Genomic DNA, 19,958 nt, shown 5'->3' with positions numbered 1-19,958 from the left:
GGAATGGCTTAAAGAACCAGATTCTAGCACAAGGAATTTTACTGCTATTATCTGAATAAGAGGCTTTATGGAGACTATATGAAATCAGGTAGAGGATTGTAAGAAGTCCGTGCTATCTGTGACAGCTCATAAGTCGCTCTTAATATGGGATGCCTTCCCTAATATGTAAAGATTCACATGTCATTTAGCTGTTTAGCCACTCTAATGGGAGACCAATGGATTCTTAAAAGCAGATCTTAAAACTGCATTTGCTTCATAAAAAACAGTTTACAAGAACCACGAGTATCTTCTGGAAGTAAGAAGACAATTTTCAAATTAATATTTTATGTATGCAAATATATGTTTAGAACTTGTTACCCAGGCTAACTTGAGGGGTAAAGTTACAAGTATAAGCATATGTAAAAGTTGTAGGAATTAAATGTCATTTAAATTGATATCATTCCACAAAAGACTTACAACTGTCTGAGAAATTATTATTCCAGTTTTGTCTTATGTGCTTAGATAAAAGATGTAACACACCTACCACAGTAAGTCTGATCTGGACACATCCTCATGACATTTATTCCAAGTTTGCCTGTTCAAGACCGAGATCTTGGGGTGGGAATGGTTCTGTAGGTTTGTAGCATAAGCCAACTCTGCACAGTGCCAACTGGTTGGCCTCTGTGATGTCACTAACTCCTGTTCCCAATCCCTGCAACAGTTTTGAACCTAAAAACCACCTCATTAAAGTGACAAATGGATCTGCATATGTTTTTGCTTTTACATGGCAGTGTGCTTAAAGCATGAGGGATGTGGCTCGTAGTTGAGCTATCTATGTTGCCAGTGGCAGCCGAGGGACATGTTGTGATCTTGCTTGTTCTCTTAGAAAATGACAAACTGCAGAAGTGAGGAATCTAGCCCACTAAGCTCCTTGCCCACTAATGAGATGCAGCAAGGCAGTAGCCTCATGTGGCATCTTGGCAAAGGTGGTGGTGGGTGCCCTGTGTCCACCTCCATTGGCTGCTGCACTACTGTGGGCCGTTTCTGCTCTCCTGGCCGTGGTGTGCTGTGGCCACTCCTGCTCTTCCTCCCTCCTGCTTGTCCCTTCCCTGCCTTTTCAAAAGGCTGAGGCAGCAGGACGTTCCATGCACTTTTTGTTGTTCCCTTGCCCACCCTCTGCCTTCTTTTTTGTTAAAGGGAGAGTGGCCTTAGGAGGAGTGGCTGGTGCTGCCTGGTCCACCAGGTGAGGGAAGATGGGAAAGCTCCTCAGTGCACCACATGGGGAAGACTGAATTGGTGTGCAGTGCACTGTGTGTGCTGTAGAGATGGGAACAGAGGGTGGGGGTCAGGGGTTGTGCCATATCCTGCTTTAGGCATTGCAGAGCTGGGGGCAGTGGATCACTACACCACTTCAGCCACTGGTGGGGCTTGAGCCAGGCCTTCACCAGCTAAAGCAGGCGTAGGCAGCCTTGGCACTCCAGCTGTAGTTCAACTACAACTCCCATCATCCCCAGTCACATTTGTGGCTGGGAATGATGGGAATTGTAGTTCAACAGCTGGAGTCCTAAGGTTGCCTAGCCCTGGGCTAGAGGCCGAGGGACAAGGATACTGGCTGGTAGTTGTGGTTGTGTATTAATGTGATATCTCCCTCTTGGAGATAACTTGATTGAATGGTGGCATGTGAAGATTTACATTTGCCTTAATTTGTGAGGTCATTGAATCCAGGTGTGCTAGCCTATACTAGATTTAGAGGCTTCAGCAGTGTCTAACAAACAAGTTCAAGATGCCACAAAGCATACTGCTACTGAATGACACTGCTAACCATCTAAAACTTGTGTGAATGAAATACAGCTGTGTTTTCAAAACACTTATAGAAGTGTGGTGTGTGCATTCAGTCAAAACCAAGGCTTGCTACTACATATGTGAAATGGCTTTACAAAAGCTTTAGCTGATCAGGACTAAAATGACATCTTCATTTTTAAAGTTTATCTCTGTCCATGAGGGCTAGAAGCACATGCTGCTCGAACAAAAGCTTGCACAGCTATACTGGATTTTGAGCTAGGTTCTATGTATTATAGCACAATCACAGCCCAGCAATAATTTAGTGTCAATTATATTTAATTGTAACTAAAAGTGTGTGTGTGTGTTTATCATATTTATATACTGCCTGATATGTGTATTTCCAGGTTTATCAATGTGAAAGAGTCATGCTGGTTGATGGGCACAAGCTGGAGTGCCTGCAACCTAAAATACTCCCAGTTAGCTAAACACTGTGGCAATGGAACACAAAGAATGGAGTTGTGGGACTCCAATAGCATTTCCATAAGGCGCTGTTTTGAAAGATGGTCAACCAACTGAAAAATACTGAATGTTCTAGTTGCTTTATTTTTCTGGTAGCTAGTATAATACTCTCCATATCAGCAGTACAACTCAAGGCAACATCATTGGGCTAAAGTTCCTGATAAGCTGGTATCCAATTAGGTGGGGAAGCTTGCAATCCCATTACTTGCTGAGTTCAAGTTTGTAAGACTGATGTAAGGTCTGAATAAAAACTAACTTTGAGCACCAATTAGGTTCAATTTATTCCAGTTGTGAAAGGAGAACCACAGTCTTTTCACCTGGGTTCACTAGCATGGTTTAAGCGGGTGCTGGAAATCAATCTTCAATTCTTAAAGGAGCAACTGGATTAAATAATGGTCTTTCTCTTTTTGCTTGTATCTTTCCATAAGTAGCTTCAAAATCCTTTTTTGTTCCGTTCAGATGTTCTAGAGTTCCACTTTTTACATTATATCCTAAAGCAGCTAATTTTTTTATTCTGTATTGCACAATTTCTGTTGTCAGTTCCAGAATGGCTGGTGTCTCTTTAATCTGGTCTACGGAAATGCCTGCTTTCAACAGTCCCTCCAGTCTTTCTTCCAAAACTGGAACTGAATAGTAGAGAAGGGCAGGGCACTTTATAATAAGGTCCTTTAATTCTTGATCACTGCACTTGAAAACATTCTTGGAGAACAACATGCTGTCCTGCATTGTGCAAGGGTTAAGTTGAAAAATAAACCCTTTGAGTTTGGAGAGCAGACTTAAAACATCTGAATCAGTAAAATGGTTCTTCTGAAGAAACTCCAAGTTTTCTTGGACAATGGCAGATGAATTTAACAAAATAAATGGGTTTTGGCTCAGTAATTTCAGTAGCCAATTTTTCATGTTCTCCCGTGAACCGCCTAGACTTAGAAAATTACTTTGCAGGGTGTCTATCATATGCTTGTTCTTCTCAACAGGATTGTAAAAAATATTTGATGCACCTGTTAGGAGCCTGCTGATGATTGTATTCTTTAGACCCAAGTCTTGAAAGAATCTAATGTTGGCTGTCTGGTTTTCATAGTGCGCAACTGTAAAAAAGGACTCTGGGAACCGTTTAACTAATTCAACCAGTTGTTTTTCATTTCGGCAAACAGACAACCACAGGTCTCTTTGACAGCTGATATCTGTAGGCCTACAGAGGATAGCCTCGGGACAGCGTTCCAAAATATATGCTACAGCACTCCTATCAGCTCCCATTTCTTGCAAAATCTCGGCAGTTTCTTTGACATAAGCCACCTCTTTTGAGAGCACCCATGGCTTTAATCTGCGGATCTTTTTAATATCCACAGATAATGCATAAAGGCTTTCCACAGTGGCTGCATTCTCCTCTCCTGAAATGACAGCAGTTGTGTATCTGAAGTGCTGCATGAAGTGTCTGTTCTTCCTTTGATTCCATAATGCCGAGAGAACTGGCAATGGCACACAGGGCTGAGGCCTAGCCCACAAATATAAAAACAGATTTTGAGTAGCACAGGCCATTCTGCGTCTGAGGTGCAGCACTATCCTGGAAAAGGCCTGCAAGAACCAAAGCACAGAGACATTCATTTTAATATTCAAATACAAGAAAACAAGTTCTGCTGCTTTTACAGAAGCACTTTTTCTTGCGGAGCAGAGATGTTCATATTTATGCTCCTGATCTTTCAATCGGTAGCCAGTTCACACTTTGATGTGGCAACTGCATTCAAATCAACATCTTTGCGAAACAGGATAAGTGTGAAGAATTCTCCGCCTTCTGTTTTCACCCCATATTGAGAAAGAAGTAATAAACAGGAGCAGAATGTGTGTTAGTAGGTCAACAGCTGCTGCTGTGTCTTCTTTTGTCACCAGGAGCGTAAGTAATAACCAGCACTACCCGATTCTCAAATTCAGCAATATTTGAACTAGATAGAGCCTGCATAATATTCCTAAAAACATTCGATAGCATGGTGGCTTTCAAAGATGAATGATCAGCCTGATATTCTTTAAAGTATAACCACCCCAGGGGTTCCAGGTTCTAACTAGGGATGTGCACGGAACCGGGTGGGGGTGGCTCGAGTGGGAGGGGGGGTGTCACTTTAAGGGCGGTGAAGGGTGCACTTACCCTTCCACCCGCTTTCCCCCCACACTGGTGCTTAGTGTCCATAAAAGCCTTCAGGGCAGCAGTGTACCTCTCTGCCGCTCCCTTCCCCCTCATCGGCTGGAAGCACCGGCCGCATGCGTGCACATCAGATGGGTGTGTGCGCAACGTACACACGTGCACCTGGTACTTCCGGCCAAAGAGGGGGAAGGGGTGGCAGGGAGGTACACTGCCGCCCTGAAGGCTTTTACGGACACCAAATGCCGGTGGGGGGAGAGGTAAGTGCATCCTCGCCCACCCTTAAAGTGACACACACACCCTAGCAGCTTTGAACTTCAACCCCACCCCTGTGTTCGAACCTGTTCGGAAGCCCATAAAAGGGCCTCTGAAACAGGTTTGTGCACATCCCTAGTTCTAACCTGGAGACTAACAGTAGTAATACAATTTCACAGGAGAGGCTGCAGCTGCTGTACTTCCTGCCCTATTCCTTCCTGCATACCACAATTCACCTGCCTCAACAGCCTGCTGCAAGGCAGAATTAAAGTACTGTATGCTTCAGCAGCCAGGAGAGCTGAGCAAGAGGACATAGGAGACAGACTGAAGTAGCAGCAACCTTTATAAGTGTATCAGTACTGTTAAAAGGTCAGGTCAAATCAAATATATTATTACCGTCACAGACTAGTACAATAATCATATATACACACAGAAGCCCAACAGAGTAAACCATGAAAGTTATAATATAATATTAGGAAGTCAAACCTCCAAAACGAATTGAAGTCATTTGAAACCTCAAAACAGCTAAATTGAATTCATAATGAGCTCCTGGCAAATCTTGCTAGCTACCAAACAAAACTTAGCCACAAGAAAAGATATTAAATCATTCTGGTCAGCTAGAAAATAATCAAGTTAAGAAGGATCTTATAAAAGGAATTCTGGATTTGTGCCATTGATCTCTGTACAATTGACCAAGACATGCATGGATTGTAGTTTTGATATCTCCCAAATTACAGTGGCAAAAACGTTTTTTTAAGGGGGATTTTTTAACATCTTCCTCTCAGAACTGCTGTTTGTAAAACACTGCAATGTGCCAGCATCAAAGTTCTATGGTGTTTTGGTACTGTTATTGAGTTAAGACATCTAGCAGGGTTAAAACTCAAAACTTGGTTATCCAAATAGATACCAGCAGGAATGGAGCCCTGGTCCATTTGTGGCTCCATATCGTATATTCTTTGTTTGAGGTTTGTGCTGGCATTTTCATACTGCATAGATCTCAGTACAGGAGGAGAGAAACCACAGTGATGCAGCCTGTCCTCTAACTCTATTTTCCAATCCTGCTTCCAAAGGAAGGACAGCACTGGGCACACACCAGGGTACTTGGAAAATATTCCTCAGAAACAGACTGCACGAATTCCACCTTAGAGAAGTTAGAATATGTGCCAAGTAAGTTGAGCTCCATATAGGAGCTGTGCTCAAACTTTGGCAGAAGAATGTTTTATTGCAGAGGAGACATCCCTGAGCACCCCTAGAGCAGTGGAAAGATTTAATTGCTTATGTCCAATTTGGTATAATTTATTTCTAAAGATTGTTCATCACAATAGCTGGCAAGAGAGTGTAAAGCTCTTCTTAAGCCCATTGGCGTTTGTGAGAGAATGACAGTGTCATCTGCATACAGAAGTATGACAAGATGTTTATTAGCTAATTTAGGTGGATGGGCTGAGTTGTCTAAATGGGAAACAAGAGAATTGATGTAAAAATTAAACAACAGTGGAGCCAGGATACAACCCTGCCTGACTCCCCTGAATGTTGGTATTTCCTTAATGAGATGTCCCTGTGCACTACATGGCATACTACTCCCATGGCAGCCCCATCCCCTAAGGGGAATATGACAGTGCTCACACATTTAGTCTCCCATTCAAATGCTAACCAGGGCAGCTGCCTGCTTAGCAAAGGGGACAATTCATGCTTGCTACCACAAGATCAGCTTTTTGATTCTGAAGCATCCTGACACACCACTAAACAGGTGTTCGTCCCCCACTCCAAACAAAACAAAACGTGCATTTGAACAGCTTCCACTCATCTTAGAGCTCAAAGGACAAACGCCCTGTGTCTTCTGTCATATAGCAATCCTAGAAGTGTGAGCTGGCTCAACCTGAACCAGAGGAACTTGTTTTCCGTGACCAGTCTCAACTTTTAAGATGAAAATGCCCTTTTAAGATGAAATAAAAACAATAAAAACATTTCCCTCGCTAATGCTCAATAACTATAGCCAGCTCCCTAGGGCTTTGGGGTCATTCAGAATAACGAAAAGGAAGCTGCTACCATCTTTTTCTATCTGGCCGCATTTAACAGTTGCCTTTAAAAGCCGGAAAAGCAAAGTCAGTGGGTATGGCTTTCCCCATCATCATCATGCCAGAAAAGGCTGTACCTGCCCCATCATTAATTGTTGTGCAACTGTTAAAGGCATAGAGGCTTTTGGTGGTAGATTCCCCCCCCCCCCGCCACTCGTTGAGAAAAACAAAACAGAATCTCGGGGCACTTCAAAGGCTAACAAAATGTAGCATGAACTTTAGAACACACACATTAAAATAAACGAGGTCTTGAAGAAGGAGAATGAACGCTGCAATGCTACGGAAACTTTTACTCGAGACTGAGTCTGTCCCCGCAGAACACGGAAGAGAGGGACTTTTACAAACACACCCAGACAGCATATGATAGCAGCAGGGGTCTCAAACTGCGGCGGCTGGACTACAACTCCCATCATTCCAGTCACAAGGGACAGCCACCAAGGATGATGGGAGTTGTAGGTCAATTATCTACAAGAGGGCAGGGCAGCAGCAGCGTCTGAAATCTAGGTAGAGGATTTGCAGATCTGCTCCGTTCACTAAGCAGCGGCCATGAGGCTCAAATCCTGGCCGGCCTTTCCCTAGTTGAGGGATACTTGCCAAGTTCAGGGCTCAGCCCACACGCTCCATTGTCGAGGCTGCGGGATTATCCTGCCCTCGGCTCCCTCCTCTCCATAGGAGAAGAAGCAGCAGAGCGCAGCTCCCAGGCTGCCGTCCAGACGTCGTCCACCCCGCCTCCCAAACATGCAACCAGTCCGCGGCTCACCTAAGCCCAACGAGCGACGCCGGTTGATCACCGCGGACGAACAGCCCCGACTTCCCCTGGAGCAACCCGGCAGGCGGCCAGCTTGTCAGCCAGCCCCCGGGGCGGGCTTGGCCGTACCACGTGCGGGACGGGTGGTGGTGGAGGAAACTGGTTCTTTCCAACTGGTTTGGCGGCGGCTGCGATAAACAGCGAGAGTCGCTGTTTTTTTAAAAAAGGTATAGGTGTAAATCGTAGAAGACGAGCCGCGACATCAGAAGGGCGGTATAGAAATCAGATAAATAAGTAAATGCATAGAGCGAGCCGGGGTGACTGCATTTTGCAGCAGCCCCCCGAATCATCCACACTGAGCGCTCTTGAGAACGCTGCCAGGCAGCGATTGTGCGGTGACGTTGCCCTGGTTTCTCGGCTCTTCATATCCGTCCTTTGCGGAAGGCGAGAGAGAGAGGGCGGGCAGGAATCATCGAGGATTTGTTTTGCCGCAGGATGGAGAAGGTGGTGGTGGTCGAAAATATTCATATATTCCGCTTTCCAGCCAAACAGCTCCCAAAGGCTGATAAACTATGAAACGCGCAGCACCAGGGGGTTAGGGAAGTAAGCCTCTCCTTGCTGAGCTAGTATAAGCCGGGGTTTAAAATAAAGTTGCAATCCTACATATCCTGCTTATTAGTCGAAACTCCATCAAAACCGGTAGGACTAGATTCAGGGGAAATTTGCTTAGGAGCGGGGAGCGTTTTCTCTCAGAAATCTAGCATGTGGAAGTGGAAAGCTTGCTTTCCTGCAAGCTTTCCACTAGCCAGATGCATTTTTGCCCCTTCTGTGCCCTGTATTCCCCCTACCACCACTTCCTGTGCATCTTATAAATAAGTAAATAAATCTTTGCACCCTGTTGCTACAATCTTAAATACTAGAGAATAAGCCCAACTGAAAAAGTTGAGAGCCAAGAAAGAGCAAGAACTTTTTTCTTTTCATTTTTAGTAGTGGGAGAGGCTTCCTTCATAGCATTTAAGTGTATGTGAACCCCAGTTTACAAAAAACTTAGGCTATAGTATGTAATAAATTGGCTCATCTTTAAGATGCCACAGGACTCTTCGGTGGTTTTGCCATTATCCTTATGGAAGCTGTTGCCATGGGGGCCTGCCAGCCCACCCTTAAGAACATAAAACAACAGGGCCACCTCCTTTTCACTCACCAAAGGGATGTTTCTGTGGGATATTTTTTGAAAGGGGACAGGATACAAAGATATATTTGTTTAAAATAAACCTGAAGTATGTGATGATAGGAGAAAAGTATTGGGGGGCATAGAAGGGGCAAAGTGCATTGGGGGTCAGGGAAGTGAGATTTTTCTCACATACTGGATTTCTGAAAAAACGAAAACTATCCTAAGCATATTTTCTCTGTAGCACCGACTTGACGGCACACTTTACCTTGACTTTAAGTCCTATTCCTTTTGATGGAGTTAACTTTCAAGCAAGCAGCATTGCTTGAAATTGCAGCTTTATTTTAATTTTCAATTTATGGATTGCAGCCTTATTTTAATTTTCAGTTTATGGTTCAAGCAATTTAAGTTTCAGTCCATGGTTCAACCGGGGGAGGCCTAGCCCCCTCCTTCTGTCATTGCCTATAAGCGCTTCATACTTTATCAATTCTTCGAAACCCTTTTAAAAAAATGAAAAATGGTATATAAATATTTTAGAATGTTATCTATCCCAAGAACCACAATAAAACAAATCCACAATGTTCCCCTCAATCTCTCTCAACTTTCCCAATGGACAAATCAAAGGATGCCCAGGATTGCATTGCAAGTTAGCTCTGGGGCCCTGCTGGAGGTTGCCACCTTTATGCCAGCAGCAGCAGTGGATTCATAGTGAGCTTGAAGCCAGGGACAGACAGAATGTCTGGTTGCAATCTGCTGTCTGCTGATAGATCACACAATAGGTTGAAGTCACCCCCAGACTGTTAGACTTACAGACTTAGCTGTGGGTTGGTGCACATACCCCAGTTTACCCTCAGTGCTGTTGTGCATGAATAGAAGAGAGCACAGCAAAATGCAGCCTGATGCTCCCAAGCAGAAACAAGCAGTTTGGAGCACCCATCCCAGACCGCTCTCTGAAAAGGCCACTTTTCTATCCCATTCCCTTTCTTCCTACACCTTCAAATACCTCTTTAAAATATCTTAAATTTTGGTGGAAAATATTGTCGGGGGTGGGGGACTCACTCGATTTCAGCATCTGAAACCTCTCATCCAAAATTTGTCAGGAAAATATCTTTTGAAATCTCTTTCTAAAAACCTAAGAGTTTTGGAGATTCATCTTCTATCTTTGCCTAAAATGAATGGTTAATAGTACTGAATTTATGGAACTGCCCTGTATTATGATTTGCAAGACAACCCCAAAGAATCTTCCACCATCCAACAACCTGGATACTTAAGTATTAAAAAATATTCATGAAAGATTAAAAAAAACCTATTGAAGTTAAACATAGTGGAAATATACAGTACTTCTAAAAACCATGAGGTGGAGAAATGGTATAGAAAAACATTTAATGGACACTCTTATGGCACATAAATTTAGACAATATGTATAAAATAGTAAAAGCACATTTGTAACAAATATAAAACCACAAACTTATCAGATAAGAATTTACAATCAGCCTTGCTGCCAAGATCCCCAAAATAGATATGCAAAGAGTATCATGACTTGCGGGTCAGTCTTACTTTTTTCAGGTTGTTAGATGGTGCTGGGTTCTTCTGGGTTGTCTTGTGCTTCAGGTCGAACACACTCAGGTCCTTTTTCAGCCCTTCTGTATTATGGTCTGATAATGCCTGAATCATAACAGTGGCTTCACTCTCAGTTAACACACACAAAATTGGACTATATCTATTTCAGGGAGTTCCTCCTTTGGTGGTCATGCATAAATTTGGGCTGTAAATCTGATGCACAAAGATTCTGAATTCACCATGGGTCCAGTATGAACTTTAACCATCCAGATCTGTCGTAACTTAGATGTACATTTGTATTGTGCATTCCCAAAGATGTGGTTTTGTGGTTTCTGAAAACATGGACAAACTGCTTGGAGTGGTGTGGCCTACCAACTGTTCTTTTGATCCTTGCCCAACATGGCTTTTGTCTTCTAGCAGGGACAGGGAGGTTATCAAAGATGGCTTGGTTGATATCATAAATGCTTCACTGAGGGAAGGCACGATGCCTCCATGTTTAAAGAAGGCAATTATTAAGACCGCTTCTTAAGCTAGCATTAGACCCCTTGGTCTAATGAGCAATTATAGGCCAGTCACCTTTCACAGTTGGGTAAGATAATTGAGGGGGTGATGGCCTCTCAGTGCCAGGCAGGAAACAGATCACCTGGACCCATTTCAAACTGGCTTTTGGGCGGGCTATGGGGCGAGACTGCCTTGGTTGACCTGATAAATGATCTCCATTTAGGAACTGAAAGAGGGAATTATTTATTCTTTTCAGTTTCTTGGTATCAACCATTATATCCTTTTTGATCATCTGGGAGAGTTGGGAGTCAGAGGCACTACTTTGCAGTGGTTCAGTTTCTATCTCTCAGACAGATTTCAGATAGTGTCACTTAGAGGCTGTTGCTCCTTGAAATGGGAACTATTTTATGGAGTCCCACAGGGCTCCATTCTGTCTCCAGTGCTTTATCTCAGTTGTTCCCTGCTCATTGATCAAAGAGGCACCTTTTTAGAGTGGTGATGCTCTTTATTTGGCAGGGGGAGAGCAACTGGCCCTATCCATCCCCAGCACAGCATCCCTCCAGTGGCTGTTTGTTTATTGTTAAATTTGTATACCGCCTTTCAGCAAAACAATCCCAAGGCAGTTCACATAAAAATAAAAAACAAGACTATAAAAATGTCACAATTAAAATATTAAGCTAAAATATAAAACAAATCTGATTTAAAAGATTTAAAATACGAGCATAAGAACTATACAAAATCCAAAGAAGCAGCAGTAGAGGCAATCATATAAAAGCCTGGGTAAAAAACCAAGATTTAACACTTTCTAAAAACTGTGATGGAGACCGAGGAGCGAATAGCCAGAGGGAGAGCATTCTAGAGTTTCTGGGGGCAGCAACAGAGAACGCCCTGTACCATGTGCACAATAGCCAAGCCTCCCTCACTGACGGCACTTGGAGCAGAGCCCCCTCAGATGACCTCGTCAAGTGGGTAGCAACCCTTGCGAGCAGGTGGTCCCTCAGGTATCCCTCCCGGGCCCAAACCATTGAGGACTTTAAAGGTCAAAACCAGCACCTTGAATTTGACCCAGAAACAAACTGGTAGCCAGTGCACCTCTTTTTAAATGGGTGTGATGTGATCCCAACAGGCAGCTCCAGATAAAATCCTAGCTGCCACATTTTGCACTAACTGCAGTTTCAGAATATTCTTCAAGGGCAGCCCCATGTAGAGTGTGTTACAGTTTTCCAGCTGTGACGTGACTAAGGCATGGGTAACTGTGGCCAGATCTGCCTTCTGGAGAAAGGGATGCAGCTGGCACACTGTTGCTGGTGTCTACCTTTATGTTTCTTTTTAGATTGTGAGGCCTTTGGGGACAGGGAGCCATTTTATTTATTTATATCTATGTAAACCACTTTGGGAACTTTGGTTGAAAAGTGGTGTATAGTATTGTTGTATTTAAACATCTACTTCAAACTGCTGGGGCTCATCATCAGGAGATCTGGTGCAGGGTATAAACAGTATTCTGATGACACACAAATCTATTTCTTCATGACAACTTCATAAAATCCTCCTTAAATGCCTGCCTATAGATGGTAATGAGTTGGATGAGAGATAATAAATTGAAGATGAATCCAAAATAGAGAGATGCTCACTGTGGGGGGGTCATAACTCAGGAGATTGGGTAGATCTGCCTGTTCTAGATGGGGTTACACTTCCCAGAAGGAACACATTCACAGTCAGAGAGTACTTCTGGATACCTCTCTTGGGTACCTCAGATTGAGGCAGTGACTAGGAGTGCTTCGTAGCAGCTTCAGCCAATATTCCAGCTGTGTATTTTTGGAAAAGAATGGCCTTAAAACTGGTGCACATGCAGGAGACCTCTAGGCTTGACTACTGCACTGTGCTGTACATAGGACAGCCTTTGATTTAATACGGAACCTTCAGTTAGTTCAAAACCTGGCAGCCCAGCTTGGTCTTTAAGACAACTTGGGGAAACCACACCATATCACTGTCTCCAGTGCCCCATAGAAATGGAGATGACATCACACCTCCTGTCCCCTGGCCCCCACAGAGTCCCTAGTAAGGGAGAGGGTGGGGAAACGTGTCCTGTCAGGCCCAGCCAGCTTGTCGGAATTCTGACGGAGTTCCACATGGACAGTGGGGAGCTCAGTCAGACGTTCCAGCTGTTGGGGCTCCCTGCAGTCAGTGCAGAAATCCATCTGATAATGCCCGACCGAGCATATTGGATTCAACACGACTGCCTAGCCCTAGTACTTAATACTGAGCTGCATGAACCAATGGTCTGACTCAGTATGGTATGAGCACAATATGCTCATAAGCCATAAAAAGTTTGTGTTTATATATCATCCTGCCTACCAGTGCAGTAGGAGGAACATACTTCTACTAGCTGCTGTAAACCTAGGAATGGTTTCATTTGGACCAATTGATACACTTCCATTTACTTGAGGGTCACTCCTGATTCACACCAAATAGGAAACATTTCTTTCCTGAATCCATAAAGCATGCAGTTTTGTAGATCATTCTAGTCTGAAGGTAAGACTGACAATTGGTTTTGACCACAGCACAATGGTCAAAAGACTAACAAATATAGACTTGATTATAAAAGCAACTTATGAGGCATATGTGGGAAATTGCATTAAGGGGAAATTTTAAAGAAACAAGCTTGTTAAAGTATAAGAAACGTGCCATTACAAGCACCAAGGCACCACCTTGCGCTAATATAACACCCAACCATATGATTAACAAATTACAGGGTTTATAGAACTCTCGTGTTTTCAAGACAGTAGATGCTTTGATTTCCCCTCTTCATGTTACATCACGTTCAGAAATGGAAATACCTTAACATGCTGAGTACAGCTGTACATGTTCAGGAGTCCTTTGTCTCTGCTGTTCTCCAATCATGTGCACAAGTATTGAGGTGTGTTTTATGCATTTATAACCTGCATTAAAAAAAATTTCCAAGGCAGCTTAAATAGAAATATACATAAAATTCTACACAATAATTGATAAAAAGAAGAAATTATTAAAACAGAACAGCTTCAAAATCCAGCCTCATTAATTATTTAAGAGCCAGCAATAATAAGATCAATTTTAAAATGCCTTTCAGCACAAATTGACATTTGGGATATCTGCAGGACCACCCTCTCCTACCCCCTCTCCACCCTCAACACAGTACTTCCATTGACTGTTGCTGGTATCTATCTTATGTTTCTTTTTAGATCGTGAGCCCTTTGGGGATAGGCATCCATCTTATTTATTTATTATTTCTCTGTGTAAAGCGCCTTGAGCCATTTTTGGAAGGGCAGTATAGACATTGAATAAATAATAATAAATAAATATATGAACCTAACTCACATCCTCTGGTGAGGCTTTCTCTGTGTCCCATCATCATCTAAAGTATGATGGGTGGCCACACAACAGAGGGTCTCTTCAGCAGTTGCACCCAGACTGTGGAACTCATGGCCATGAGATACTTGTCTAGATGCCCCGCTAGCTGTTTCTAGGTGCCAGGTTAAGACACTCCTGTTTAAGGAAGTATTTTTATCTGGGCATTGCCTAAAAGGCTTTTGTCATTTTATTCTGCTGCTGCAGTTTTTATCTATGTGTCTGCTGATATACTATTTTTCATTATATGTGGTTGTAGAGGTGTATTTTTTCTGTATTTTGCTTTTCTGTGCTTTTTAAATTATGAAATGACTCCCTCTCAAAGATCTTCATTTCAGATGTTGACATCCTCCTGCTCATCTCCCTCCCACCCCACTGCAATAATACCACTGCTTTGCTCCTTGGTGATTTCAAAAGTCATCTGGATGATCCCTTGGACCTAGCTGCTTCCTGTCTTCTTTGATCTCCTCCTTTGGACAGGCTGCCCTGTGCACTTCCGTGGGCACTTCCTTGATCTTATCACCAAGAATGCTCTGACCTCTCTGCTGTGGAATTCCCTCTCTCTGATCATCACCTTATTTCCTCCAGCACTGCACCCAGTCCACCCTCCACATTCTACTTCCTGCTCCTTCCGTGACCATTGGTATGACTTTCTCAGTAGCATTGTCCTCCCCTCTGTCACCTCTACACTTTCTTTAGATTCTGCACTGTCCACCTTCAATTTATTCTTGACCTCACGTCTCGACATATTTGCCCTTCTTGTCCCCAGCCCTGTCTCACTCCCTCAGTTTGATCTTTCTTCATGCCCTTTCGTTTGGAGGCAAACAAAAGAGTTGGCTGTCTGCATCCACTTCAAGTGCATCCTCTCTTGGTGGAATCCTCCTGGCTGGAGCTGCTGCACCGCAATGATCTACAGCAGGTCTAGGAATCCTCTGTGCCTTTTCTCTCCTTTCGATAGCTTGCTAAGTAACCTGCTCCTCTGCCTTTTCCCTCCTCACTTTTTGCCCAGGACTTTCCTTTCTTTAATGCCAAAATTGAAAGCATCCAATCTGGTCTCCCTTTCTCCACCTCCCTTACCCTTTCCTCTTCTCTCTCACTTGCTGAGTTGAGTACTCTGTTCTCATCGTATCAAATCCTTCAAAATCTCCCCATGATCCTATCCATTCCTGACCGCTAGTCGCAGTCTCCCTGGCCATTCTCCTTCTCTAGCACACCATCTGCCTGTCACTCTCCTATGGCTCCATCCTTGCTGTACTCAAACATGTCACTGTCTTCTTTTGTCCTGAAAAAGGACCCTTGACCCATCCTCCCTCCACCCAGTGCCCCTTCTAGTCTCTGCTAAATATAAGCTGCCTTTTATCTATAAACCTCCGCATTTTGTTATATTGGAGCTGCTTTGAATGATCTAAGTGTAGGAATGTGGGAAGTCAAGAATGATGATGATTTCTCATGAACCCAGTACAAAGCTGAGAATCACTACATTTGATTGATTGTTAAATTTATATACCGCCTCTCATTAAAACAATCCCAAGGATACAGCAAAATTTAACAACAAGATTGTAAAAAAAAGACACAATTAAAATATTAAACTAAAAATACAAAACATATCTGATTAAAAAAAATTAAAACACAAGCATAAAAGCAATACAAAGTACAAAAGGGCAGCAGCAGAGACAATCACATAAAAACCCTGGTAAAAAGCCATGACTTAACATGCTTTCTAAAAGCTGTGATGGAGACTGAGGAGCGAATAGCCACCGGGAGAGCATTCCAGAGTCTGGGGGCAGCAACAGAGAAGGCCCTGTCCTGCGTGCACAACAACCGAGCCTCCCTCATTGTCGGCACCCGGAGCAGAGCCCCATCATATGACCTCGTCAAGTGGGCAGCAACCCTTGGGACAACCAACCATTCACAACCGTATCATGATTTTAGTGATCCTCTGCCCATCTGGCATGCTCTCCCAGTGAACATCCACTCCTTGACATCAGTCACTGCTTTAAAAAACAAATACCTTTTTATTTGTTCAGGCTTTTACCCCTTAGGGGTTGCCAGACCTCTCAGCAATCCTGTTTCTGTTGTCTTTTTTATGGTGGTTGCTTTTTGTTGTGTTATGGTTTTTACTGTTTAACTGATTTTAAGGGTTTAAATGATTTTTATGGAATTTTATTGTATTTTAACTTTTGAAAACCACATTGGGGCGCTTTATGAAAGGTGGTATAAAACTAAAAAATAAATAAATAAATCTCGATGAGACACAATTCTGATGACAAAGTTATGGAAGATCCATACATGCAGCTTAATAAAATAAACAGAGTGCTGATGACAGATTTATTTATAAATGGAATGTGGAAGAGGTTGGTTTGTAGGACATTTCCCCCCTTTTTGTTTTTCTGTGAGTGCTTGTGAGTTGTATGCAGTATCTGACAGAACTGCAAAAGAATGGTGGAGGGCTGCAGGAATCTGATTCCCATATTATATTGTTTAAAAAATGAGACATTTCAAAATTGAAATATGTAAGGTTCTCTTCTGCTGTGCTGCTCTGAAATAGTTTTATTAAGTATTTGGGCAAGGATCTGAAGAAGGGAAATGTATACACAGGAAAGCATGATGCATGCATTCAGAGCTCTTCGTTTAGTTTTCCCCCATTCTGAAGAGTGTAATGATCAAAGGTGAGGGATATAAAAAATCTCTCCTATCTGTGAGAATTCTCAGGTAGGCTGCCACCATCCACTTTTTAACGAGCAGATTCACCCTTCCAAGGGAATATTCTGGGAGAGTAAAGTGGAAAACCCCTCCCTACAAGAATGGCTTGAGCAGCCTTAGGCCTTCAAGAATGTGTGCCTAGGGCAGGACCCAATTAGGAGTGACACTCTGTAACAAGGATTTATTAATAATTGGATGATATATAAGAAAAACTATAGAGGTATCAACAAGCACTGCTTCCATTCAAGTAAAACCCTTCCCCAGGAACTAAAAGAACCATGCAGTCAGGTCCAAGCACTTAAACAATAATAAAATTCCGAATGCATCTAGCTAAATTGCTTCCACAAATTCAGGTACAGCAGAGTTGTCTAGGGTTGTGAAGGGACTAGTATGTACCCCCTCCCCCTTGAATTTAAACTTGGAACCTTCGGTCACTCGCTGTGACGTCTTTAATGACTTTTTTGCAGATAAAATCTCTCAGATTTGGGCCAAGCTGGATTCCACAGTTACTGCAGAGTCTACTGTGGAGGTGTCCAGCAACTCCTTTTATGGGATTAGGTTGGATCATTTTCAGTTTGTGACTCCTGATGAAGTGGACAAACTGCGCATCCTACAACCTGTTTTCTTGACCCTTGCCCAACTTGGCTTATCCCATTTGATAATCATATTATCAGAGAGGGTTTGGTTAATATTATAAATGCTTCTCTGAGGGAGGGCAGGATGCCTCCATATCTTAAGGAGGCTATTATTAGACCATTTTTGAAGAAAGCTACGCTGGCTCCCTCAGAGTTCACTAATTAGAGACCTGTTTCTAATCCTCCATGGTTGGGCAAGGTGGTTGAGCGGGTGGTGGCCTCTCAGCTCCAGGCAGTTTTGGATGATGCAGATTATCTAGACCCATTTCAAACTGGCTTTCGTGTGGGCTATGGGATTGAGACTGCCTTGGTCAACCTGATGGATGATCTCCAACTGGCTGCTGACAGAGGGAGTGTGACTCTGCTGATACTTTTTGGATCTCTCTGTGGCTTTCGATACCATCGACCATGGTATCCTTCTAGACCGCCTGAGGGAGGTGGGATTGGGTGGAATTATTTTACAGTGGTTCCGCTCCTACCTCTCTGGCAGATTCCAGATGGTGTCTTTTGGAGACTGTTGCTCTGCAAAGCAAGAGCTAAAGTGGGGAGTTCCACCAGGCTCCATACGGTCGCCAATGCTTTTTAACATCTACATGAGAGATCATCAGGAGGTTTGGTGCAGGGTGTTCTCAATATGCTGATGACACCCAGATTTACTTCTCTATGCTGACCTCATCAAGAAATGGCATATCTTCCCTAAATGCCTGCCTGGAGGCAGTAATGGGTTGGATGAGGGATAACAAACTGAAGTTGAATCAAAATAAGACGGAGGTACTGACTGTTGGGGGGCCAGGACCTGAGAGATGGTTTAGATCTGCCTGTTTTGGATGGGGTTACACTCCCCCTGAAAGATCAGATACGTAGCTTGGGAGTGCTCCTGGACCCAAAGCTCTCCCAGGTTTCTCAGGTTGAGGCGGTGGCCAGGAGCACTTTTTATTAGCTTCAGTTGATACGTCAACTACGTACATTTCTAGAGGTGAATGGCCTTAGAACAGTGGTACATATGCTGGTAGGCTTGACTACTATAATGCGCTTTATGTGGGGCTGCCTTTGTACATAGTCCAGAAACTACAATTGGTACAGAATGTGGCAGCCAGATTGGTCTCTGGGACAACATGAAGGGACCACATAACAGCAGTTCTAAAAGAACTGCAGTGGCTGCCAATACGTTTCTGGGTGAACTACAAAGTGCTGGTTATTACCGATAAAGCCCTTAATGACTTGGGTCCAGGCTATTTGAGAGAGTGCCTCCTTTGTCATAATCCCTGCCGCCTGTTAAGATCCTCTGGAGAGGTCCGGTTACGGTTGCTACCAGCTCATTTGCTACCCCTGCTAACTGGGCAAAGAGACACCTTTTTAATGTGGTGATTCTCTTTATTGAGCAGGAGGAGAGTAACTGGCCCTATCCACCCCCAGCACAGTACTTCCAGTGACTTGCTGGTGTCTATCTTATGTTTCTTTCTAGATTGTGAGCCCTTTGGGGACAGGGAGCTATCTTATTTATTTATTTATTTAGTCAGTCAGTCTCTCTGTAAAACCACTTTGGAAACTTTTGTTGAAAAGCAGTATATAAATATTGTTGTTGTTTGGTGGCGACATAGGACTGGGCTTTCTCTCTGGCTGCCCCAGGGCTTTGGAATAAGTTTCCTGCTGAAATAAGAGCATTTTCTTCTCTGTTTTCAGGAAGAACCTCAAGACTCTCCTGTTCTCTCAGGCTTTTAATTAGAATTAATTTTAATAATTTAAAAAACTTGTTTTAATAATTTTATTCAGTTTTTATTGTCATGTATTTTAATTTGTGACTTTTAAATATTTTAAATTTTGTACACCGCCTGGAGATATACATATCAGGTGGTATTAAAATATTGATTGATTCATTCATTGATTGATAAATAAATAGATAGAAAAATAAATAAATAGGTCTCTATCCTTCCTCTTACTTCCAAGCAAGGAGCTTCCAGTTGAGTCCTGGCCCAAGGCTGTTAGTCTCCCGTTTTCTTACCATAGATGCTGAGCACACCTTACTCAGAAGCCTCTAGAGAAGAACTGAACTCTAATACACCCCTCCCCTAGTCCTCTCTAGGCTGTTGTCCCGTAGACCCTGCCTCTCACTCTGGATTGGGCTTTCCTTTTGGATTGGGCTTTCTTCCTTTTTTGGAGAAGCCCACCCTCCAAGTAGTTATCTAATTGAGATCTAGTCCTCCCTCAAGCTTATCACTACAAATAGCCAAGCTGCTTTTTGACTTAAATAATGGTTTGTCTTCTCAGCAGTGGATTTTCAGTTGATTTGGTTTTTGTGTTTTTATAAACTCTTGTTGTTTGCCCTAAACCTTTTTGTAAAGGGTGGGATAGAAAATGAAATGTCTGTTCCCTAGGTCACTGTTAATACAGTACAGTACTGTATGTTGCTTTAAGAAACCACACTTATTTGATGCCCAAGAAAGGTTGGAGGCACTGACTACTACTCTGACCCTCTACTTACTACTGGCATCCTAGGAACTTTCACACAGGGTTTAAG

At 43.1% G+C, this 19,958-nt stretch overlaps 1 protein-coding gene across 3 annotated transcripts; it reads right to left on the bottom strand.

Annotated features, from left to right (window-relative positions):
- Positions 1-2,344: 2,344 nt before the first annotated feature.
- MTERF2 (mitochondrial transcription termination factor 2) lies at positions 2,345-13,613 on the bottom strand. 3 transcript variants are annotated; one of them, XM_053255238.1, is made up of 2 exons: positions 13,556-13,613; positions 2,345-3,852 (listed from the first exon to the last, which is right to left on the bottom strand). In XM_053255238.1, the coding sequence occupies exons 1-2, from the start codon at positions 13,580-13,582 to the stop codon at positions 2,635-2,637; spliced, it is 1,245 nt and encodes a 414-aa protein (XP_053111213.1). In that variant the 5' UTR covers positions 13,583-13,613; the 3' UTR covers positions 2,345-2,634. The 3 variants fall into 3 exon arrangements, with proteins under 3 accessions (XP_053111213.1, XP_053111214.1, XP_053111215.1); XM_053255239.1 differs by lacking the exon at positions 13,556-13,613 and adding an exon at positions 7,502-7,909; XM_053255240.1 differs by lacking the exon at positions 13,556-13,613 and adding an exon at positions 7,336-7,486.
- Between the last annotated feature and the right edge of the window lie 6,345 nt (positions 13,614-19,958).

Source organism: Hemicordylus capensis, chromosome 5 (genome assembly GCF_027244095.1).
Source record: "Hemicordylus capensis ecotype Gifberg chromosome 5, rHemCap1.1.pri, whole genome shotgun sequence".
NCBI lineage: Eukaryota > Metazoa > Chordata > Lepidosauria > Squamata > Cordylidae > Hemicordylus > Hemicordylus capensis.
The sequence above is the reverse complement of the archived record's forward strand: the minus strand, read 5'-3'. Positions and strand labels throughout refer to the sequence as shown.